The sequence below is a fragment of the Aquarana catesbeiana genome, linkage group LG07 (genome assembly GCF_042186555.1).
Source record: "Aquarana catesbeiana isolate 2022-GZ linkage group LG07, ASM4218655v1, whole genome shotgun sequence".
Taxonomy (NCBI): domain Eukaryota; kingdom Metazoa; phylum Chordata; class Amphibia; order Anura; family Ranidae; genus Aquarana; species Aquarana catesbeiana.
In genome coordinates, this window is record NC_133330.1 from 92664818 (window position 1) to 92691174 (window position 26357).

At 42.1% G+C, this 26357-nt stretch overlaps 1 protein-coding gene across 1 annotated transcript in view; it reads right to left on the reverse strand.

Annotated features, from left to right (window-relative positions):
• The window catches only part of KCTD17 (potassium channel tetramerization domain containing 17), a 72208-nt gene extending 46468 nt beyond the window's left edge, over positions 1-25740 (reverse strand). The window contains exons 1-3 of the mRNA XM_073592488.1: positions 25158-25740; positions 24867-24975; positions 8104-8189 (exon numbers count right to left, since the gene is read on the reverse strand). Coding sequence (XP_073448589.1) covers positions 8104-8189; positions 24867-24975; positions 25158-25343 — 381 coding nt within the window. The 5' untranslated portion in view covers positions 25344-25740. The remainder of the gene's footprint in view (positions 1-8103; positions 8190-24866; positions 24976-25157) is intronic.
• Positions 25741-26357: the final 617 nt, after the last annotated feature.

The window sequence follows — 26357 nt, forward strand, 5'->3', positions numbered from 1 at the left end:
TGGATTCCCAAGAAAAGAGAGGAGAGGATTATGTTTTGATTTTAGACTATATGAGTTGTTGAACCTATCCCAAATAGCCAATGAATGTTTCGTGATGGGGTTGTTGAGATGAAATCTATCTTTTGGTAGAATCCATAGAAGATTGGCAGTTGAGATGGGATCACAGTCAATGGATTCAATAGATACCCACAAGGGTATGTCCTCAGTTGAATGATATTTAGTTAGTACTGATAATTGGGCTGCATAATAATAAGAGGAGAAGTTTGGTAGTCCCAATCCCCCACAAGATTTGCTAAGATATAAAGTGGATTTTGGAACACGTGGTTTGTGGTTTGTTATCCCAAATAAAAGACATAACCCTACGTTGTGTGAGACGTGAGAAGTATGACGGTAAAGATACTGGAAGCACCCTGTATAAATATTACAACTTTGGCAGTATTGACATTTTTACAGCATTTATCCGTCCCAACCACGATAATTGTAATGAGGACCATTGTTTCATTAAGGATGTAGTTTGTTTTAACAAAGGTAGATAATTGGCTGCAAAAGATAAGATAATGAAGAAGTGAGGAGTACTCCTAAATATGGTAAATGACGATTAACCCAATTGAAAGGTAAAGAGGATTGAGCCTGAAGAAGGTCAGATTGTTTTATAGAGACATTCAGTGCATTCGATTTGGTGTGGTTTACGATGAGTCCAGATATATGAGAAAATGTATCTAATATATTGAGTAGATTTGGAGCAGAAATGTGGGGATGAGATAAGAAAATAAGTATATCGTCCGCAAAAAGACAAAGTTTGTGATAATGACCACCTAATTCAATACCTCTAATGTCTGGGTTGGATCTAATTAGTTGTGCCAAGTGTTCTATAAGTAGGGCGAATAGTAACGGGGATAAGGGACAGCCCTGTCTTGGGCTTCCTCTAATATCCAGCATTGCTGACTTGTAACCAGCGTATTTGATATATGCTTTAGGATTGTTATAGAGAGAGGAGACCCAAGTCAAGAAATGTTCACCAAAACCCCACTGTTGGAGCGTATATTGCATATAAGGCCATGTGACTGAGTCAAATGCCTTTCGAATATCCAATGATAGAAGACAAGTTGGGATACGTCTGGATTTAGCAGCGTGAATGAGTAAAAGAGCTTGTCTAATATTATCTCCTGCTTGTCTCTTGGTTATAAAACCAGTTTGATCTGGATGTATTAGGTGGCCTATGAAATTATTCCGGCGTGAAGCAAGAATCCTGGCTAGTAATTTAATATCTAAATTAAGGAGGGAAATGGGGCAAAAGTTAGACCAAGAAGTATTGTCAGAGTGTGGTTTGGGTAGCATAACTATGATAGATGTTAATGATTCAGGAGTAAACGAGTGTCCAGCCAAGAGAGAATTAAGCACCCTGGTTAAGATTGGAGTTAAAATGTGCTCAAAATTTTTGTAATATGATGCCGAGAACCCATCAGGATCTGGTCTTTTATGTAATTTCAATTCTTTTATAGCAATCTGGATTTCATTAGTTGTGATAGGGCGCTCAAGTCTCCCTCATTGCTCAGTATTAAGAGTGGGAAGTTTAATATTAGAAAATAGATTATTAGCGTTGGTCCGGTTAAAATCAGTTGTGGGGGAGTATAATTTAGCTAGATTAGAACGGAACACTTCTAAAATTTTAATCGGATTACTAGTATATGTGTCACGAGATGTTTTCAGCCTTATGGAAGACTTTGTGTGATTTATTGATTTTAAACTCCTGGCCATGAGGGAGTCAGGTTTATTTGCTTTGATGTATTGTATATGTTGTCGTTTACGTAAAAGTTTATCTGCTGAATCCGTTAAAAATAAATCTAAATCTAGGCGGGCTTTATCTAGTTTAGCATTAGTAGTGGGATTCGGGGATAATTGAAATGCATTATGACATGAGTTAAAATTAGTTTCCAACTTAGCAAACATAAGTTTACGTTCTCTTTTGAGTTTTGTGGCTTGCTGTATCAATTTGCCCCGAATGACAGCTTTATGAGCTTCCCATAATGTAAGATCCGAAACATCACCTGTATCATTAGAGTAAAGATAATCATTTAGTGCTCCTTCGATCTCAAGACGATGAACTGGGTTAGCTAATGTAGAGTCATTTATATACCAAGTTGTATCGTATGACCTGGGAACAGTGGAAGCAATAGTAGTTCAAATTGCACAATGGTCTGGCCAAGTAAACGGAAGAATGTTGGATGATAAAATTTCAGGAAGCATACTTGAGGGGACTAGAATATGATCGATACAAGAAAAAGATTTATGCGGATAAGAGTAAGGTGTAAAACGTCTGCTAGTAGGGTTAGTTTCACGCCACGTATCCACCAAACCATGTTTAGTAAGTAAATGTTGGAGGTTTAATTTGTTGGAGTTTATGATAGGAGAAGAGGGAGACTTATCTAAAAAAGGGAATATTGTTGTATTCGAATCTCCACATATGATAACGGTACCAATTTTGTGTGTTTCAACCACTTGGAAAAGATGTGATAAGAAAGCTTCTGGTTTTTTATTCGGGGCATAGTATGATACTATTGTGATGGGAATTTCCGATAAGTAACCAGTGAGAAGTATATATCTTCCCTCTGGATCTTTAAGTTGTGTCAATAAAGTAAATGGCATGGAGCGATGAAAACCTATAAGAGTTCCACGTTGCTTAACTGTGGTAGAAGCAGTGTAAAATTGTGGATAAGAGGTGGAGAGGAATTTAGGGGAAGATTTATCAATGAAGTGTGTTTCCTGTAAGCAGATTATATGTGCTTTCTTAGCTGAAAATGATCACATAGCTTTTGTTCGCTTTTGTGGGATATTAAATCCTTGCACATTTAGGGATAAAATGTTTATGGGAGCCATAGCAATATAAAATTGATTATCATTAGACAAGAGATATGGTCTACAATTAGCATATTAGTCATCACCTCGAGAGAAAGAAGAAGAGAGGAAAAGATAGAGTGAGGATAAATAATGTTTGAACAAATAACCCTAATATAATAGTATTCAGATATTAAGTAATGAAAAATCATTAGGGTGTGGGAGCAACTCCTGGGAGTCATGAAAAGACCCCCAGGGGCTCCAAAGCCATCATCAGAATCCTGCATAATAATAGCAAGGGTCTGAGGGTGGCAAAGGGGGCAGCACGTAGTTCCAGAAAGGACAAACACCGCCGAAGAACCACAGGAACCATAAGGTCAACTATATATATAATAATAGATGAAATTTTCTTTCTTTTTTCCCTTAAAAAAAAAAACAAAAACACCATAATCTATCGAAGCCTGAACTAACCAGTAAATTACCTCTGTAGTAAAAAGACTTCAACTAAATATATAAATGCATCAAATGATGTACATGTAGGGAGATCAAAAGATTGAAAACATTTTGTCTTAGAAATTAAGTCATTTTAGACATCGAATGGTCCTGTAGATCTGAAAAAGAAAATAGATGAGTGAATCATGAAATATATGAAAATCAATCCATCGAATCTTCAGTGTTAGGAGTTGGATTTTCAAAGCGACCACACTTATGTAGATTTTGGCAAGGAGAAATAGATGGATTTAGGTCTGCTGCTGTATTTTGTTGAGGTGATCTGGAGCCTGATCTTCTACGGGATAATTCTGTAGATGGGAGCTGATCAGTAAGGCCCAATTCAAGTAAGGCTGATTGTAAGTCCTCTGAAGAACGACAAACATATCTAGTTTCCAAGTGTGTGAATTTGAGAGAAAAAGGGAACCCCCAACGATAGGTGATGTGATGCTGTTGAAGTAATTGTAATTGGGGTTTAAGAGCGCGTCTTTTAGCCACTGTAATAGGGGATAAGTCTGCAAATATCTGATAGACTTGACCCTGGAAAGTGAGGGAATCTTTTCCTCTAGCTGCTGTAAGCAATTGCTCTTTTGTGCGGTAGTAATGCATTTTAGCAATTATGTCCCTAGGAGGGCCATTATATTTGCGTGGAGCCAATGCTCTGTGCACTCTGTCCATCTCTAATCTCTCTATAGGAATACTAGGTTGTAATTCCTGAAATAATGCAGTGATATAGGCTTGCACATCTATGACAGACTGAGAGATACCCCTGATCCGTAGATTAGCCCGTCTGTCTCTATTCTCCTGGTCCTCTAAACGAGATTGTAAAATAACATTCTCTTCTTTTAGATTTTTAAATTCAGAAATATAATGCTGAGTTTGGTGTTCAATATCATCTACACGAATCTCTGATCTCTGGTCTCAGTTCTCTGATTTCTCTTGTCAGTTTATCCGTAATGTGGTCTGATGTTTGTTTTAAAGCTTTCTGTAAAATACTCTCACATTTTTTAAATAAGGCAGATTGAAGATCTGTTTGAGAGTTTCCAGAGTCAGAATCAGACTCCTCATTAACATCCACAGCATTAAGTTTGTTTTTTAGAGGTTTAGCCTTTTGTGAGGTATTAGACTGTGAGGGGATTGCCGCCGCCATCTTGGAAGACGGCTGAGGCAGAGTTTCTTTGTTAATGCCGGCTTTAAATTTCGTTCTTGTGCCCCTCAAAACCATACTAGGTTGTACCTGAGGCTTTGTGGCATGAATGCCTGCTGTTTTTATGAAAAATAAGGACCTCTGGGACCTGTAGTCCTCCGGCGCGGACGTCAATGGAGCGGAGCTCTAAGCCGGCATTACTGTCCTCTCAGGCAGCCGCGCATGCGCCTTCTGTACAATACTGGTTTTAATATAGATATCTGAATCAAAATTTTATCCTGTGTTGAGCCCTGATGAAGGGGCAGTGGTGTTGGCTGTTATTATATGACTTTTTTTTACCAACACTTAAAATGACCTTGAACTCTTTCATCCAGTTTTGGTTCATGACTCCTTTCTGTATTGCTTTGGTTTGAGTTACTATTGGGTCCCCATCGAGGGAAGCCTTGTTGTGTGGGAGCCACCATCCCAGAGCTATTGAGCTTGATTGATTGACTGACTACATGTTCAAGTATAAAATTCCCAGAGCCTCCGAGTGCATTGAACACAATGTAATATTCTGTGTCAATAGTTTTTGCAATGCCCCTTGCATGGATTTTTAATCTCCTTACTGATTGACAGACTTTTTGCTGTATGTACTTTAGATATACTATAATGGCAACATAAATTTAGGGCTCTCTCTATACCGGTACTACTATATATGCTCACTGTATGTATTATAATAATAACTGTATCGCTGCTCACTGTGGCAATATGATTTCTATATAATGTATCTTCTATAACATATGGTATCAAGCAATCACAAAAAAAGAATATATTTTATTAGAATGTGAAAACAGAACTTTTGTCAGGCTTTTTTGCTGTCCATGTTCCATTGCCTCACTTCCTGTTAGTAATCATTGGAACAGGGAGTGAGGGAAAGACATCTCAACAGTTACCCAAGAAAACAAGGTGTGCTTATATTCTATTTTCTACAAAGTGGACTAAGACAGACTTCTTTGCATCTCTAAACTAAAAAGTAGCATGTGTCAATATGGCAGCAATTCAAGCCCAGTTGCATTGCCAACCATGCATTGTTCAATAAACCCTTATCAATACAGTATAGGCACCAAGATTCATACACTCTGAATGCACCTGGCTCAAACAAAGTACTAGCCGTAAAATTGTAAAAATATCAATTATACCTCTTCAAAGAATTGCTGAAGGCAAAACTAAAGGAGACAGAAAGACCCACAAAGAACAACTGAAGACAGCTGCAGCTAGAGCCTGGCAAAGCATCAGAAAGGAACAAACAACAAACTCAGTAAGCTTTTGGGATCAATATAGGTCGCAACCCAGAAGTTTGACAGCAATGCTATGAAAATACCTGTTTATTGAATGCTGCAATTTTAGGCTACCAGGCAATTTACAGTGCCTTACAAAAGTATTCATCCCCCTTGGCATTTTTCGTGTTTTGTTGCCTCACAACCTGGAATTAACATGGATTGTTTGAGGATTTGCATCATTTAATTTACAGAACATGCCCATAACTTTGAAGATTTTTTTTTTTTATTGTGAAGCAAACAACAAATTGGACAAAATAACAGAAAAAGTCAGTGTGTATAACTATTCACCCCCCCTAAAGTCAATACTTTGTAGAGCCACCTTTTGCGGCTATCACAGCTCCAAGTCACTTTGGATAAGTATCTAATGAGCTTGCCACAACTTACCACTGGGATTTTTGCCCATTCCCCCTTGCAAAACTGCTCCAGCTTCTTCAAGTTGGATGGTTTGTGTTTGTGAACAGCAATCTTTAAGCCTGACCACAGATTTTCTATTGGATTGAGGTCTGGTCTTTGACTAGGCCATTCCAACACATTTACATGTTTCCCCTTAAACCACGCAAGTGTTGCTTTAGCAGTGTGTTTGGGGTCATTGTCCTGCTGGAAGGTGAACCTTCATCCTAGCCTCAAATCCCACACAGAGTGGTACAGGTTTTGCTCAAGAATATCCCTGTATTTAGCACCATCAATCTTTCCCTCAACTCTGACCAGATTCCCAGTCTCGACTGCTGAAAAACATCCCCTCGGCATGATGCTGCCACCACCATGTTTCACTGTGGGGGTGATGTTCTTTGGGTGATGTGATGTGTTGGGTTTGCACAAGGCATAGCATTTTCTTTGATGGCCAAAAAGTTCAATTTTAGTCTCATCAGACCAGAGAACCTTCCTCCATACAATTTGGGAGTCTCCCACGTCTCCCACGTCTCTCCAAACTCAAAATGTGCCATTTTGTTTTTTGCTGAAAGTAATGGCTTTCTTCTGGCCACTCTGCCATAAAGCCCAACTCTATGGAGTGTATGGCTTATTGTCGTCCTATGTACAGATACTCCAGTCTCTGCTGTGGAACTCTGCAGCTCCTTCAGGGTTACCTTAGGTCTCTGTGCTGCCTCTGTGATTAAGGTCCCCCTCGCCCAGTCTGTGAGTTTTGGTGTGCGGCCTTCTCTTCGCAAGTTTGCTGTTGTGCCATGTTCTTTCCATTTGGTTATGATAGATTTGATGGTGCTCCTAGGGATCATCAAAGATTTGGATATTTTTTATAACCTAACCCTGACTTGTACTTCTCAACAACATTGTCCCTTACTTGTTTGGAGAGTTCCTTGGTCTCCATGGCAGTGTTTGGTTAGTGGTGCCTCTTGCTTAGGTGTTGGAGCCTCTGGGGCCTTTCAAAAAGGTGTGTATATGTAATGACAGATCATGTGACACTTAGATTGCACACAGGTGGACATCATTTCACTAATTATGTGACTTCTGAAGGTAATTGGTTGCACCAGAGATTTGTATGCGCTTCATAACAAAGGGGGTGAATACATACGCACATGCCAATTATCATTTTTTTATTTCTGAAAAATAGTTTCATGTATATATTTTTCTAATTTTACTTCACCAACTTGTTCTGATCCATCATATATAATTCAGATTAAAAAAACATTGAACTAAAGGCTGTAATGTAACAAAATAGGTAAAAAGCCAAGGGGGGTGAATATCTTTGCAAGGCACTGTATATTTGTTCTCCTCCATGTCAATTTGTCTCTAAAAAACTGTATATTCCTTTGTACCTTAAAAGATATCACAAGCTTGATTATGGGTGTGCTGCTACACTAGTAAACAGCAAGGAAAAATTGTATAATCTTGCCTTTCTCTTGATTCCTGGTGACAGAGGAACATGCGTGCCATTAGCATCTTTACCACATGGTTATTGACAGTCACCGTGGATGGATCTTGGTGTCAACATTATCTGCAGGGAATTCTGGTGTACTTTTAGTACAATTATCCTTTTTAGACCCCAACACTCTCCCTGCCTTTTCCCCAGGTCACCAAGATCAATCACTGTAGCTTTTCTTCAAACTGTATTCAATCGGTCTCTGCTTCTTCTGTTCGTGCTCTGAAAACTACATTCCAATAGAAAGGCATCCCATTGCTGACCTACGAGCTAATTGCCCTCTGTCTTCCTTACCCACTCACCTGCTCAGCTGAAAAGCTTAATTCTATGAACAACTAAACAATTATGTGATGCTAGAGTTCTAGCAACAAGTATTATATAAATGCATAACTTTAACTATCAATGTGCTATTAAGACATAAGACATTTTTTTACCTTGCTGGCCTCAATTTCGTCCATTCTTTCATGGATTATTTTGACCAATGAAGCAATGTTATAAAACTCGGCCTCTTCTAAAACACCTGGTGGGTAAATGTTAAAAGGAGAGCGTTAGGTGATAAACACATTATGGACATGTGTATGTATATACTTTTTAATGGTCTATAACTGCCTAAAATATGCAGTTAGGGGATCTACAGCTTGGCCCAGTCTGGCTGACTTTGTAGTGTGGTGTCAATACTTAATGCCCATTGAACCCTCATGATTTATTACTGTAATGCAGCCAGGCAGTAATAAGTCTGCCAACTAGGAACCAACTTGAGCAGTTTAAACTCCTTTTACCCAGGTTATTGCATGAAATCCACAAATGAAGTGAGGCAGCCTCTTGGGCCTTGTAAACTGATGCTGTACAGGAGTCCAATTAATCCCTCAAGTGCTGCTTTCAAAAGCTTCTTTTGTTGCCTTCAGCATCTGTGGCGACTCACTGACCTCTATTTTTTGTTTCAATCGTTTTTATTGAAGATTTCAATGAAAGATTGAACAGACATTGTCAAAAATCACATTCTTATTACATACAGTTGAAAGAATTACATATCAATATTCATTCGTCAATTGTGGTGAGAGTAATATAACTATAACAGGTGTTGAAGGTAAGATAAGGTGTGTGGATTATTATCCCCATGTACCCCGTGCGGGCTCATGCTGTAGCATGGGTGGTTGTGGTAACCTTCAGTCCCATGATGTAGAGACATTTTAAACAGTAATCGTTTAACAACTTAGAATAACATTAACCATTCGTACGAAAGGAAGTTAATACTCAGAAGTTTAGGTTGTATAACTTCAAGTGTAGGATTGTGTTGGAACGTATCTTGTCTAGAGTACTTATCAAACTTGAGTATAATTATGAGAGCTATTCGTACTTGTACGGAACTGTATGTAACGTGTAGTAGAGATAGTAGAAAGTAAGGTAGTTGGGGATAAATAATAGAAAGAAGAAAAAAGGGTGGGTGGGTGAGGGGAGGGGGTAGGAGGAGTAGTGGGTGAGGGTGGAGAGCATTGTCATGTATTGAGTGAAGAGAACAATGTGGAACGAGTATGTGTAAGTAGTATCAGAAAATTATCAGGTAAGTTTTTGTGCGTACCAATTTGACCAGGGGTGCCATAGTTTGTGAATTTTCCCATAAGAGGGTTTTCCTTTTGAAATAATTAGTTCATATGCGAAGTGGGAGTGAACTAGTGTTATGACTTCTGTTAATGTTGGGGGTAAGTTTGTTTTCCATTTTCTAGTTATGAGTAACCTAGTAGCTAGAAGTATGTGTGTGATTACAAGTCTAAAAGATGGTGGTAATAGTTCAGTGTTCAAGTTCAGTATGGCCAGTTGTGGAGTGAGTTTGATGGGAAGGTGACAGATGTCTTGTATAATGTATTCCACCTCTTGCCAGAGGGTTTTTAAGACTGGACACGACCATAGAATGTGAGATAAGGTGCCTATGTGGTCACATTCTCTCCAACATTTGGATGAGGATTGTGGATGAAATTTGGCCAATCTCTGTGGTGTTAGGTACCATCTTAGGTGTATTTTATGCATTAATTCCCATAGAGAGGTGCAGCTAGTGGATTTGTATGTGGATTGAATTGCCTTTTGCCATTGTTGTTCTGAGAATTGTAGATGCAATTCTTTTTCCCAGTCTGTGTATGGTTTAGATTTTAGGAATACTGTTTTTTCCTGCAGAGTAGAGTATATTAGTGAGGTGCCTTTGGTAGGTGTGTTATTGGAGAAGTAGTAGTTCCACATTTTAAGTGGTAATTCTCCTTCTAATCGTGGGTGAGCCGATAGGCATTGTTGAATTCTGGTACAACTAAAGAAGTCTGTGGAGGGTGCTTGGTATTGAGATTGTAATTGGGTAAAGGGTTTATGCAGTATCTTAGCTCTGACGTCTGTGGTATGAGGGTTTTGGTCTGTTATCCATTTGGGAATAGTCAAATCAGGTGACAGTAATTGTAGGGTTTGGATAGGTATTGGAATGCTTTTGGTTGGTAATTGGGACCATTTCGCGGAGTGTAGTATTGTCCAAGCCCTAACCGAAGCTTGTATGGTTGGCGAATATAATCGAAGATTTGGGCGTTTGATTGTAGTGCTGAATAACCAGTATTTAAGGTTGGGCCCTGGAGTCATGTTGTTTTCAATGTTTCCCCATAATGTAGTAGTGTGCGTGCTTACCCATTCCTTCAGTTGAGATAGAACGGTAGCTAAATAATAATCTTTAATATTTACGTATCCCAGGCCACCCGCCAGTTTATGTTTAGTAGTTTTGAGATGACTACATCTAGGTTTCTTACTTTGCCAAATGTAGTGGTGTACAATTGATTGAAGAGATTTGATGTATGTATTGGTAAGTGGAATAGGAAGAGTGCGGAATGTGTAGAGCAATCTAGGGAGTATGAGCATTTTAAATGCTGCTAGCCTACCAGTCCATGAAAATTCAAATTTTGAAAGTTTGGAGGTTTCTTTAATAAGCATCCTTTTCAGTTCGGTGTAGTTATTGGTGAAGAGGTTTCTGGTGCATTTAGTAAGTGTGATTCCTAGATATGATATACCTGTATCTGCCCATGGATATGTATAGAAGTTTCGTAGAAGGTTGCTGGTTATGGCATCTAGACCTAGGTCCAGAATATATGACTTATTTTCATTTACCTTATAGTAAGAAATGGTACTAAATTTTTGTAGTATAGATTGTATCGAAGCCAGGGAGGATATAGGGTTGGTTACCATTATGATGACGTCGTCAGCAAACAGGTTGATCTTGTGTTCTAATTTACCAATTTTGAAACCTGTGATGGATTTATTTATTCTAATATGTTCAGCCAGTGGTTCCATCATTAAGTTGAAGATTATGGGTGATAAGGGGCAGCCCTGGCGAGTGCCATTAGAAATTGGAAATGGTTTAGATAGCATCTCAGAGGTATAAACCTGGGCTGAAGGTTTTGAGTATAAGGCCATTATAGCGGAAAGAATGGGACCTTGGAGGCCGAATTTAAGGAGTGTAGCTTGGAGGTAGATCCAATTGACTCTATCAAACGCCTTCTCTGCATCTAGAGATAGAAGCAGAGAAGGCGTTCGCTCAGACTCAGCATGGTGGATTATATTAATGATTCTACGGGTTGCATCAAACGTTTGCCTACCTTTTGTGAATCCGGATTGGTCAGGGTGGATCAGTGAGGGCATAATATTTACTAATCTGGCTGCTATGAGTTTTGCATAAATTTTTGTGTCTGACCTCTATTTTTCATTGTTATGAAACAGGGCTGCCAAGGGCAATCAGAAAAGGCAACACATAGGTTAGGATTAAGGAAAATCCCCAAACAAACTATTTCAAATCAAATGAAAGCTGAAATTCAACTTTAACCTCTTGCCAACCACAGTGGATGTACAGTGAGTGGGTGGCATAGCCAGGCACCACAACTTATGTACCGCAACGCACTTCCTGGTTAGGAGGTGCGCCCCCTGCTGAGCCATGCTGTGATTGGACGAAGCACAAGTTTGTCGGCAGATTTCAGCCATTGATTTTGGCTGTGGCCAATCACAGCACAGAGTTGTGTGTTGATAAACAGACAGCGATTTGTTTCTTCTCCCTGAAATCAATTTCAGGGAGAAAAAGCAGACAGGTCCGTTAGCAAAAGCAGCATACATTACACTTGACATGCAGTTAACCCCTCGATTTCCCTTAATGATATTCCTTTTCAGCCAGTGCTGATAGTACAGTGTACATTATTATCACTAATCACTGTATCAGTGTCACTAGTGAAGTCAGTGTCAGTTAGTTTTCCCCCAGCCAGTGTAGGTTAGCGCTAGATTTCCTGCCACATAATCGCAGTCACACTATATGTTGCTGATCACCGCCATTACTAGTATGCTGTCTGTACGGATCAGTATCTTGATCGCGATTAGAACTATATCAGTGTCCTCAAAAACGCAGATTGGTTTTCACCAAAGACATGCAGCAGTATACATTTTGGCCGAAATTTATGAAGAAATTTGAATTTATTGGATGTCTTATAACAAAAAGTAGAAAATATTGGGGGTTTTTTCAAAATGTTTGGTCTTTTTCATTTATATAATAAAAATAAAAAAACAAGTGGTGATCAAATACTGCCAAAATAAATCTCAATTTGTGTGAAAAAAAAGATGATGAATAAATACTGCCAAAAGAAAGCTCTATTTGTGTGAAAAAAAAAAAAGATATAAAAATTTGCGCACCATGTTGCATGATCACGCAATTGACAGTTAAAGTAAAATAGTGGTCATGAATGGGGTAGCACCTTCCAGAAGCCAAGTTATTAAAGTAAACATTTCCTGAAACATGGAGCTGATTTCTCATTCTGCAAATGCTAGTTGCCTGGCTGTCATGCAACCCTTTGGCTTCAATACTTTGAGTCAGTGACCCAGAACAAATATTGATTAGTAAACTTGTTCCAGATCAGAAACTCAATGTATTGAAGGTAGCATTTAAGCATATTGACCAGGTACCTGTTTCAAGAAAGGGCCAGCAAAGACCAATCCCATATTTCTTCCAGGAGAGGTTTACTTTAAGTATGCTTGTCTGAGCAGTTTAAACTCCTTTTACCCAGGTTATTGCATGAAATCCACGAATGAAGTGAGGCAGCCTCTTGGGCCTTGTAAACTGATGCTGTACAGGAGTCCAATTAATCCCTCAAGTGCTGCTTTCAAAAGCTTCTTTTGTTGCCTTCAGCATCTGTGGAGACTCACTGACCTCTATTTTTCGTTGTTATGAAACAGGGCTGCCAAGGGCAATCAGAAAAGGCAACACATAGGTTAGGATTAAGGAAAATACATTAATCATTGCAATCCAGTTGTTGTGACGGTTAGACACCTTCCCAAAGACTTGTGGTTAGGAAGTAGAGGGCAATAAAGACTCTTGATGCCTTCTTTTTTTTACTGCCAAATGGTGATTTTGAATTGCAGGACCGTGCTGAAACTGCCTATTCCGTTACATGGAAGAGTTTGACAGGCAGTGGCACCTGTCAAATTCAGCATGTTGCGTTGAGATTGTGTGTACTCACCCGAATGGCACCATGGCTGCTTGTAGGTGGGCGGTTGGGTGTAAAAACATGGATTCATTGCCAATTTTTACTGCCCCATGGCAACCCTGAAAGTTTCTAAAGGACCGATGTCTACATTTTTTAACTATTCCCTATGCTACCCAAAACATGAAGCTGAAAATTAATTTTTGTACATTTGCGCAATAAAAACATGTTACCTCCAGTGAAGTGCGTCCCATCTCTGACTGCTGCAGCGTTTGTTAAAATGTTAACATATATTCAGCCTGCACCCTTCTGTTTGTGCCAAAAGTCCAGCATTGAGACTTGATGTTCTGGCTGTAGTACAGATATCACAGGAGGGCCACTCACTTGGCACCTTCTCCATTCATAAAAAACAAAAACAACCTTGTATTCTTTTCACTAAATGTAGGGAGTTCTGTGATTGGAGGAGAGGAGACCGTAATGCTTATCCACAATTCCTCCATTTACAGAAAGCCTTGCATTCAGTGTAAAGAATGTAAGGCTTTTTCTGAATTGAGGAGCTGCTGAGCGAAGACCTCCTGTGATATCTGTTTTACAGCTGAAACTACAAGCACTGCAGCAGCCAGATATACGACACACTTCATTAGAGCTAACTTATTTTTAGTGTGCGAATGTACAAAAATTGTTTTGGATCATATTTCAGCTATAAAGTCTAGGCTTTAGATATACTTTAGAGCAGGGGTAGGCAACCTTAGAGAGATGGAGATCTACTTGAACAACAATGATGAAGATAAAGATCTCTGGACACAGTGTCCTGTTAGGGCCAGTTCACACCAGAACGTGATGCCATGAAGGCATGTTCCATGTGTGTTTCCTGCATAGTGTTCACACTGCACTTCCTTTGTGATCTACTGCGGGTGATGATACATTGTTAACCCCAAAACAGATCTCAAAAGCAGTGGACACAAAAAAAAGTATTACAAGGGAGTGCAGGGTTTAGGAGTGCGTTACAATCAGAATGCAGTGCTTAGGAGTGCGTTGCGCTCAGAATGCAGGGATCAGGAGTGCTTTGCACTCAGAATGCAGGGTTCAGGAGTGCGCTGTGCTAAGTATGCAGGGATCAGGATTACGTTACACTCAGAATGCAGGGATCAGGATTGCGTTACGCTCAGAATGCAGGGATCAGGATTGCGTTACGCTCAGAATGCAGGGATCAGGAGTGCGTTACACTCAGAATGCAGGGATCAGGAGTGTGTTACGCTCAGAATGCAGGGATCAGGAATGCGTTACGCTCTGAATGCAGGGATCAGGAGTGTGTTACGCTCAAAATGCAAGGATCAGGAGTGAAACAACAAGTAGAGAGGCGCCTCTGGGTGCAGTCGTTTTTATATAAAATAACACTTTAATAACAAATCAGATAAACTCACATTTAGCAAGAAGAAACAAGCATGGTATTAGATGTCTCAGATGGCGCTCCCAGAACTGTGCCATATGTGGTCTGTGCTGTGAATGTAGTTTAAAAGCTCTTCCGGATGTTGTGAAGGCCGGCTACGGAAGGTGGCCTCAAAGCAAGGCTTGAGACACAGGAGACAGCTGGCTGCAAGGGGATGATGTCATCGGTAATGGACGCGTTTCCTGGGCATGCGCACTTGGATGTACTGCAAGTCGCGCCCCTTTCTCAACAGACATGGTCTGATTAGGAGATGGGGGGGAGGAGATGGGGCGGAGAGAAATGTATACTGATCCGAAGGCTATAAAGTGTAATAAAATGGACATATAAGAAGCTAAAAACAGGGGGGGGGGGGACGAGGGGAAGTATTTATATAGAGAACAGCGCCATAGGCGATGCGTACTATATATATATATATATATATATATATATATATATATATATATATTCGCTATTGCAATAGGGGTGTAAATAAATAGAGGGAGAGAGGTTGGAGCCATACGTGCAGACTACCAATGCGCATGCGTGGAAGCTGCCCTCATGAATATAGATGACATGTGGGAACTGACAAAACTAATCAAAATTAAATGTATATAGGCATACAAACATACAGAAGTTCCGGAACAGGGTGACTGCTGCCACCAGTAACTATACAAACCATAATGAGTGGAAAATGCATGATAATTACACAATGGAAGTGGAAACATATATATATGAAAGATAAATGGAATTAACTGACATATATAAAATAAAATCTCATAGATGGTAAATATATGGTGAGTATATGAAAAAGATATATGAGTATATACGTAAAATTGGGGTCTGTAGAAAAAATGGCATCTAATAAGCCTAGAAGCCCAGTATCAATAGTATAAAATTGACATGGAATAAATAAGGGATATATGAATGCACATATATATAGATAATACATAAAAAATATATAAAAAATATATACATGTGTAAAAAACATATATATAAAAAATAAAATATAAATAATACACATAAGAGAAACACATATGTATAGAAAGCAGAAGGATCAAACAGAATATTATAAAATGGTGGAGATCTCTATTCCTTCGTTCATACCACCGGGTGAAAGTACATCTAAATTATAAATCCAGAACGTTTCTCTGGCACAAAGTTTTTTGAAACGTTCTGCAGCTGGTAAGGATTTCGAAATTTGTTCAATCACCCAAACTTGCAGCCCTTCCGTGGATTGTTGGTGAGCTTGGGTGAAGTGTTTAGGTACGCTGTGTGCCACTTTAAAAGGATCAATACCACCCTCAATGGATCTCCGATGTTCGCCGAACCTCGTCCTGGGGGCTCGTATCGTGCGGCCCACATACAGTAGGCCGCAGGGGCGGGTGAGTGCATAAACCACAAAATCTGAAGAACAGTTGTAAAAATCCCTCAGACTGTGGGTGACTCCCTTTGTGGTAAATTACTTTTGGCCATGTCGAACATGTTTTGCATAACGGTTTGCGACACTGGAACATCCCCACTAATGGAACGAGTACAGGCTTATCGGGAGAGGTGCATCTAGATCGAATTTTGCTAGGAGCTATTTTCATTTTAAGGCTGGGCGCTCTGCAATATGTAACCTTGGGTGTAAAAGGTTTCAGGAGTGGGTCCTGTGGTAGTATACTCCAATGATCTGCCAAGATTTTTTCCATTTTCCTAAATTGGTAGTGAAAGGTGGTGGTAAAACGGACAGTGTGATGGTCTGGTTAACGGGGATGCTCTTGAGGTTTTCCTTTTAGGTAATACTTAAAGGCTTGGTCAATAAGAGCTGGGGGATAGTCTTTGTCTCTAAACTTATTTTTAAGCAGGATGCTTTGATCGATGTAGTCGCATTCTCTTGTGCAGTTCTGTCTGAGTGGACAGAACTGTCCCTTAGGGATATTGTCAATCCATTGCGGGAGGTGACAGCTGTTGTGATGCAGATACGAATTACCCGCAATAGGTTTTACATAATTTTTAGAAACAATAGTGGAAGTAGCTGCATCTGAGCCCAACTCCAGGTCAAGGAAGGGCAACGTGTTGGGACTGGTGACGAAGGTGAAAGATAAACCATATTGGTTGCCATTACAGTAAGTGACAAATTTATCAATCAAATCGACAACCATCCCAAATAATGACAATAACGTCGATATAGTGGCCAAAAAACACGATATTGCATGCAAATAGTTTATTGTGGAGAATATGCAAATTCTCCCAGTAACCCATTGTGAGATTGGCGTAGGAGGGCGCAAAGTTTGCCCCCATAGCCATTCCTTGTATCTGAACATAAAAGTCTCCATCAAAATAATTGTGTGTTAAACAAAAAGAAGTGGCATCCAAAATGAATGCTGCCTGGGGAGGGTTAATAAGAGGATCTTTAGCCAAAAAATATTCCAGTGCCATTAGGCTAAAAGAATGGGGGATTGATGTGTACAATTAGTTCACGTCAAGTGAGAGCCATACATACGTCGGCTCCCACTTGTATGCAGAAAGAAGTTCTAATAGATGGGTCCCATCTCTGATGTAGGACTGCAGGTGATGGACAATGGGCTGGAGAAAGTGGTCAATGTATAGACTAAGCCCTGTAGTGACGCTGTCCATGGCAACCACTATAGGTCTACCGGGGGGGGTTTCTAAACTCTTGTGAACTTTGGGGAGGTGATAAAAGTAGGGAATCTTATAAAAGTCTTTGAAAAGGAACGACTTCTCAAATTTATTGAGAATGTTGTTTTGAAAAGCCATGGACACCAGAGTGTTGACTTCCTTGGCAAATTCAGGAGTTGGGTCTTTCTTGATTTTCTGGTAGGTGGAGGTGTCAGAAAGCAACCTCTTCGCCTCTTTGATGTAATCACTCTTATCCTGTAGGACAATACCACCACCCTCATCTGCCGATTTGATGACCAAATTGTCAGCTTCCATCAGAAGTTTTAGTGCATACCGTACATTTCTCTCCGCCCCCGTGTACTCCGCCCCCATCTCCTCCCCTTTCCCTTATTTAACTATCCCGCATGGTAATCAGACCATGTCTGTTGAGAAAGGGGTGCGACTTGCAGTACATCCAAGTGCGCATGCCCAGGAAACATGTCCATTATGATGACGTCATCCCCCTGCAGCCAGCTGTCTCCTGTGTCTCAAGCCTCGCTCTGAGGCTGCCTTCCGTAGCCAGCCTTCACAACATCCGGAAGAGCTTTTAAACTACATTCACAGCACAAACCACATATGGCACAGTTCTGGGAGCGCCATCCGAGACATCTGATACCATGCTTGTTTCTTCTTGCTAAATGTGAGTTTATCTGATTTGCTATTAAAGTGTTATTTTATATAAAAACGACTGCACCCAGAGGCACCTCTCTACTTGTTTTGCAGCCCCAGGATTATGGTTTCTCTCCTACTATGATGGCAGAACTGCTTGCTTCCTTTGGACTTTTTTATTTCCCCATTAGCATCATCACATGGACTTATTTGCCTGTGTTTGCTACATGGACTATTTTTTATTATCTTAATTCCCATTCACGAAAGTTATTTTGATAATTATGTATCAGCAGACGTAGATTTTGACTTCATGTGAATCCTGAGTTGTTGCGCCTATACTTGTTGTTAATGTTAGGGATCAGGAGTGCGTTACGCTCAGAATCCAGGGATCAGGAGTGCGCTGTGCTCAGAATCCAGGGATCAGGATTGTGTTGTGCTCAGGATGCAGGGATCAGGAGTGCGTTATGCTCAAAATGCAGGGATCAGGAGTGCGTTATGCTCAAAATGCAGGGATCAGGAGTGTGCTGTGCTCAGAATGCAGGGATCAGGATTGCGTTGTGCTCAGAATGCAGGGATCAGGAGTGCGTAACGCTCAAAATGCAGGGATCAGGAGTGCGTAACGCTCAAAATGCAGGGATCAGGAGTGCGTTACGCTCAGAATGCAGGGATCAGGAGTGCGTTATGCTCAGAATGCAGGGATCAGGAGTGCGCTGTACTCAGAATGCAGGGATCAGAATGGCGTTATGCTCAGAATGCAGGGATCAGGAGTGTGCTGTACTCAGAATGCAGGGATCAGAATGGCGTTATGCTCAGAATGCAGGGATCAGGATTGCACTGCCCTAAGAATGCCAGGATCAGAATGGCGTTATGCTCAGAATGCAGGGATCAGGATTGCGTTACACTCAGAATGCAGGGATCAGGATTGCACTGCCCTAAGAATGCCAGGATCAGGATTGTGTTACGCTCAGAATGCAGGGATCAGGATTGCATTACGCTCAGAATGCAGGGATCAGGATTGCGTTACGCTCAAAATGCAGGGATCAGGAGTGCGCTAAGAATGCAGGGATCAGGAGTGCGTTACGCTCAGAATGCAGGGATCAGGAGTGCGCTGTGCTCAGAATGCAGGGATCAGGATTGCGTTGTGCTCAGAATGCAGGGATCAGGAGTGCGTAACGCTCAAAATGCAGGGATCAGGAGTGCGTAACGCTCAAAATGCAGGGACCAGGAGTGCGTTACGCTCAAAATGCAGGGATCAGGAGTGCGTTACGCTCAGAATGCAGGGATCATGAGTGCGTTATGCTCAGAATGCAGGGTTTAGGAGTGCGTTATTCTCAGAATGCAGGGATCAGGATTGCGTTACGCTCAGAATGCAGGGATCAGGATTGCGTTACCCTCAAAATGCAGGGATCAGGAGTGCGCTGCCCTAAGAATGCAGGGATTAGGATTGCGCTGCGCTAAGAATGCAGGGATTAGGATTGCACTGCGCTAAGAATGCAGGGATCCGGATTCCATTACACTCAGAATGCAGGGATCAGGATTGTGTTATGCTCAGAATGCTGGGTTCAGGAGTGCGCTGCGCTAAGAATGCATGGATCAGGATTGCGTTACGCTTAGAATGCAGGGTTCAGGAGTGTGCTAAGAATGCAGGGATCAGGATTGCGTTACGCTCAGAATGCAGGGTTCTGGAGTGCACTGCGCTAAGAATGCAGGGATCAGGATTGCGTTATGCTCAGAATGCAGGGTTCAGGAGTGCGCTGCGCTAAAAATGCAAGTATCAGAATTCCGTTATGCTCAGAGTGAAGGGATTGAGGAGGGGGGTGATGTGCAGGGTGGTAGAGGACACTGCTATGGGGTGGCCCTGCCCATAGCAGTGTCCACTGCCCCATTCACATCAGCCCCCCCCACACACACACACACACACACACACACACACACACACACACACACTAGTGTCCTCTATCTCCCTCCCAATAGCATCAGGAGACCGAGAAGCAGCACAGTTCTGTACAGGGGGCGGCAGCAGGAGCGAGCAGAGTGACTTTTAGTATTAACAAGCTGGTGATTGGTTGCTTAGGACCTAGCAGCCAACCACCTGCGGGTTAACTTGAAAAGTTAACTTGGCCAGCTCCTCGTCCGCCCTCCATCCCGGGCTGTGCTGCCTCTCGCTCTCTGCTGTTCACAGCGCCGGAGGAGGCTGGAGGGAAGGGAGAGAGAATAACCGAAGGCGTGGAGGAGGCTGAGGGCAGAAATAGAAGGACTGGCAGCTAGCAGTAGCTGGGGTTGAAGGCACAGACTCGTTCTCGGTTTACCTGTCACCTACCCGCAGTTGACAAGTAGCCCACAATAGTTTGCTGACCCCGGCTTTAGAGTCAGAGGTTGTGATTTCATCAGCCTGCCTCACTGACTCAGCTAATCATAGAAAGCTTTATATTCATTGCTAGAATACATCGCTTCCTCTGAATGGCTGAACACTGATAAGATAGACTTACTTATGTTCCGGTTATGTGACAGGAAGTCTCGGCTCGAACACAGTGCGATATGCTGTATGTAGCCCCAGCTCACATCCGGCGGCCTCACATGTTAGTAAGGGGACATAATTTGTTTGGGCCAAGCTGGCCCACAAGAATCATGTAAAGTATATCAAAAGCTGGAGTTCAGCTTTAAATTTATAGCATATTGTTAGTCCAGCTTGGCATGATGTAAATATGCATATGTAAAATCCACAGGGCCCTCTAGGGATGCTGTAAATCATTGTAGTAGTCTGACCTGCATATAGTGATAGCTGTGATCTTCCAGGTTCTGTGTGAGCAGCTTCCCTCTGCACACAGACTACAGGAGGTGTATTGTATTTAATTTTTTTTTAATGAATACAAAATGCTCTCTGACTAGATAAGGTGGAGAGGAAGGGCAGTGACATCACATTTGCCACCTCGTCCAATCATAGAACACCTTGTATTTATTTTACAAGGCATTTTATAAATGTCAGGGGTACCCAGTAAGTGACTCCCTGTGGTCAGTGTGTAAAGGGGAAGCCCAGTGGTGTATTTAGGTTTTGTGCTGCCCTAGGCCTGACATTTAGGCACCCCCTAATTTAAATATGACCCACCCCTTCCTGTCAAGGCCACACCCCTTCCTGTTTAAGATCTGCCCTGAAATTCCAGTGGGGACACTAGTTCTGAGGGCCTTGGAGGGGGGAGGGGGCAATGGATTCCCTTAATTTGCAGAGATGGCAAAAAATAAACTGACAAGAGCTATAACCCTCCCTTACTCTATCCAAAATGAAAAAAAAAAGTGTCTATAGTTCTACTTTATGCACACATTTCTACTAAACGTATGGAGAGAACTAAGAGGATATAACCATGCCAGTGGTGCAGCAGAACACATATAGCACAGTGATGAAGGTATGTGCTCCAGGCTTTGAGCAAAGGAAGGATTGGGGGCTGGAACAAATGAATCCATCTCTTTATTTTTCTCATCAGCAATCAAAAGAAATAAAATTAAGATTCCTTAATATGTACAACTGACACAAGCAAAAGACTGCAGGAGAGTCCTACTACCTACCTGCCAGGTATAGGTGGCCATGTCAGTGTCCCTTGTGTCTGCACCATCCCTAGATTAAAAGCCCTTTGGCAGCTAGGAAAGTGCCCTGCAAGTTTCACCAAAATAGTTTAGCTTTCCTTCTACCCTTGGTACCCCATGCTATATAATCTAGTCAGCTTTGGTATAAAACATTAACACCTACCTCCTATATAGATTACCAGTAGCTGATATCTATGGCAAGTCACTATTATATACAGTGGGGCAAAAATGTATTTAGTCAGCCACCAATTGTGCAAGTTCTATCACTTAAAAAGATGAGAGAGGCCTGTAATTGTCATCATAGGTATACTTCCACTATGAGAGACTAAATGTGGAAACAAATCCAGGCAATCACATTGTCTGATTTTTGAAAGAATTTATTTGCAAATTATGGTGGAAAATAAGTATTTGATCAATATCAAAAGTTCATGCAGATCTCCTCTAGAGCAGTGATGTTTTGGGGTTGTCGCTGGGCAACACAGACTTTCAAGTCCCTCCAAAGGTTTTCTATGGGGTTGAGATCTGGAGACTGGCTAAGCCACTCCAGGACCTTGAAATGCTTCTTACGAAGCCACTCCTTCGTTGCCCGGGTGGTGTGTTTGGGATCATTGTCATGCTGAAAGACCCAGCCACGTTTCATCTTCAATGCCCTTGCTCATGGGAGGAGGTTTGCACTCAAAATCTCACAATACATGGCCCCATTCATTCTTTCATGTACACGGATCAGTCGTCCTGTTCCCTTTGCAGAGAAACAGCCCCAAAGAATGATGTTGCCACCCCCATGCTTCACAGTAGGTATGGTGTTCTTTGGTTGCAACTCAGCATTTTCTCTCCTCCAAACACGACGAGTTGTGTTTCTACCAAACAGTTCTACTTTGGTTTCATCTGGCCATATGCCATTCTTCCAATCCTCTACTAGATCATCCAAATGCTCACTAGCAAACCTCAGATGGGCCCGGACATGCACTGGCTTAAGCAGGGGGATACGTCTGGCACTGCAGGATCTGAGTTCCTGGCGGCGTAGTGTTTTACTGATGGTAGCCTTTGTTACGTTGGTCCCAGCTCTCTGCAGGTCATTCACTAGGTCCCCCCGTGTGGTTCTGGGATTTTTGCTCACCGTTCTTGTGATCATTTTGACCCCACAGGGTGAGATCTAGCGTGGAGCCCCAGATAGAGGGAGATTATAAGTGGGCTTGTATGTCTTCCGTTTTCTAATTATTGCTCCCACAGTTGATTTCTTCACACCAAGCTGCTTGCCTATTGCAGATTCAGTCTTCCCAACCTGGTGCAGGTCTACAATTTTGTTTCTGGTGTCCTTCAATAGCTCTTTGGTCTTCACCATAGTGGAGTTTGGAGTGTGACTGTTTGAGGTTGTGGACAGGTGTCTTTTATACTGATAACAAGTTCAAACAGGTGCCATTAATACAGGTAATGAGTGGAGGACAGAGGAGCCTCTTAAAGAAGAAGATACAGGTCTGTGAGAGCCAGAAATCTTGCTTGTTTGTAGGTGACCAAATACTTATTTTCCACCATAATTTGCAAATAAATTCTTTCAAATATCAGACAATGTGATTGTCTGGATTTGTTTCCACATTTTGTCTCTCATAGTTGAGGTATACCTATGATGACAATTACGGGCCTCTCTCATCTTTTTAAGTGGGAGAACTTGCACAATTGGTGGCTGACTAAATACTTGTTTGCCCCACTGTATAGCAACTCCTCTGCCAAAGGCAAATAAATCAGATTTCCTAATATTTAACTGCCATATGCATCATTGCAAGCTCGAAAGCCCTCAGGGGTTTCTAGTATATAAAGTATATGTATTAGATTGTGATCACCCAAAGGTTTGCAGGCAAGTCTTACTACCTACCTCCAAAGTGTAGCTGACCATCTCAGTCTCCCTTGCATCTGCACCATCCCCACTACCCAGATTAGTATCCCCATGGCAGCTAGATAGTTATCCTGCAATTTCCACTCAACTGGTGGTTTCCTTTAAGCCTGGGTACTGACAGCCTTTTTATCTCCCTTCAAGTGTCTCCATTGTACTTCTCCCAACATTGGGATCTCCTCACACAATGAAGAGCTCCTCCCCCTTCACTCAACTGGCCCGCGACCGTCAGCTGACTTTCTCCTCCAGACAATTTCAGTCTCCCGACATGGCATCTGTCTCTCTGTAGCTGAGAACTCAGGTGAGAGAGCCACTGTGATGATAGGACAGTCAAAACTAGAAGCGGTGAGCCCCCCCCCTCCACAGTTGCGGAACGTCGGGCGCCCACACACCAGCAGCAGTTAGTTGGGGGTGCCAGACTGATCTGCCTCCTGGCCCAGTCCACCCCATTAAACTGGCTGGCAGGGACACGTTTGGTGCCGCTCTCCCTGCAAAGTGCCGCAATAGGCCTGGGCCTTCTCAGCCTAGGCCAAGCATTGGGGAAGCCACTTGCACAGAATGGATGGCTGCTCTCATTGTATGCACAGATTACTACAATGATTTACAGCATCCCCAGCTAGGGTTGCCACCTGTCCGGGATTCACCCGGACAGTCCGGGTTTTAAATCCTGTGTCGAGGTTTCAGATCAACACAATATTCAGAATGGACTGTGGCTCCCCAATTAACCAAGTGCCGCAAACGCAGAGTGCATAGGTGTGCACATGGGTCCCACCCCCATACACAGACAGGAGCGAAGGGAGGGCTTGATCTGCTCCTCCTTCTCCCACTTTTACCCCTCTGTCTGCCCACTCACACTCCAATCCCCAGCGTTCTGTGCCTCAGGAAAGGGATGTGTGGGCTGGAAGTTTGAAGCTCAGCAACTCAGCTCAGATACATTGTGGATGAAAGTTGCAGGTGCCTGAGCCTCCATCCTCTGTCTGTGGCGGAGGTCTCCCCCTTCCTATCTTCTCTCTCCTGCCTCCAAGCGAGTGAGTACACTAAGGTTAGGGGGACTCAGATGTAAGGGGTGTCCTGTGGACTCTGATGTAAGGGGGGCTTTAAGGACCCTAATTTAAGGGGAATGCTGGGAACTTATGTAAGTGGGAGGTTTGGTGAGCAGAGTTCCCCTTTTCACCTGTGTTCTTAAAAAAAAAATTGCTGTGCGCAGCTAAAGTGTTCGGGTTTGTCTTGAAGGAAAGGTGGCAACCCTATCCCCAGCGGCCCTCCAGATATCAGATATGGAAGCTTATATCAAGCCAAGCTGTGCCAATGTAAGTATGAAAAAAATACTTGGAGTACCAACTTTTGATGAATAAATATACCTGTTTGAGAATCCTAAGGCAAAAGCTGTCACTCTCTGACTCCCGGCTACACGCTAGTGCCAAGCAAGCAGGTACAGCATCACTGCTATAGAAGTCAGCTTTCATCTGAGGCTTTTCACACAGGCACTTTGTCTCGCAAGATTCCCCTTAACAAACAAGAAAATGTGCACTGAAAAAGAAAACTTACCTTCAATGGAAACATTCTTGTCTATGACCAGTTTGCCATAGCGCAAATACCGTAGGATGGCACCAAAATAAGTGGGGTCTCTGTCAATAAGAAAGGCTCCCGTCTCATCCTAAAGAGAGAGAAATGCATGGCGTGACCCAGAGATTTACTGAAAGATGAGCGGTGTGAATATTAAATTAAGAGGATGAATGTGGGAGGAAGCAGAAGACAGAACAGTGTCAGTATTACCACCAGACAGGGAAAGACAGATTGCAGAAGTAATAATAGAAAGATACAGGCTGTGTGTCTCACCGTCTCAGACAACAACAGGGACTCCTGGCAGAGGCGGCAGAGAAAGGAGTTGGGCTCCTGGCACAGAGTCTGTTTTGTAGTGAGGAACACCGTGCCTCCAACATTCAGACGCACCCACTTAGCCCCTTCGCCAGCCACCCGCTGGGTGCCAAACCCTCCGGCAGATATACAATGTGGCACCTGCATTGTCTTCTGTCTCCTGATCAGATGTAGCAGTCTCTGGTACCTCGGGATTTCCGGAGCAGCTCTCTGAAATTACTCGGATGCTAAGCAGACCGAGAAACTCTATCCTGGTAAATACGGTAACTCCGCTCCTACACAACTCCGAGCCCTCGTGCAGCAGCAGAGGCGTTATCTTTTCTCTGGCTAATTACTTTTTAATCGTTTAATTCTTTTCTTCTTCAGCAGTGCTGGAGGAGCTCTGGTTCTTCTCCCTCTGTCTGTGTACACCACACCCTCTCCCATGGGATAGGTTGTCACCGCAGGTGTACTCCAGGCAGATACCTCTTAGAGTCCCATCTGTCATCAGATCGCCTTTCTCACCTTGTCAGTAGCAACCGCTATTCTGGTCCTTCTATGAATCCCAGATTAAGAGTGGTAACATACTGGATGCAAATGAGGAAAAGTGATCCGTGCAAATTAATAAGGTGATAAATGCTTAAAAAAAAAAAAAAAAAAAGGAAATCCCTTAGCTGTGTCACCTTTCTGGCAGATCTCAAGCTGTTAATTCAAATAATTTGAAATTTATCTGAACCCTAAGGGCTCTTGTACACGAACATATGTGTATTTTCTGCATAGAACACAGGTTCTTGCTGGCAGAGCTAGTAGAAGATCCAGCATAAAATACACATCAAAAGTACAACGTACTCATTTAGATGTGTACTTTATACATGTACGTGTTTACATGTAAAATCTGCAGATATGTATGTCCTGGACGCAGCTGTTTCTTACTTTTTTTTGTACGCTGCATGTTCATGTTTGCAGTGTGTATGGCCCCATTGATTCCTGTAGTGAGTACAGCATAAAGTTTTGTATGTTGCATTTTAAACACCTGTGTGATGAGTCCTAAAAAAACAGTAAACTGTAGTTAAAGCTGTACCCAGGGCATGAAAATCTTCATTCAAATATATTCCTCAATAGCTACAAAGGATAGAAATCCACTACCAATTGCCTGTGCAAACCCAGATATTGCCTTATAAA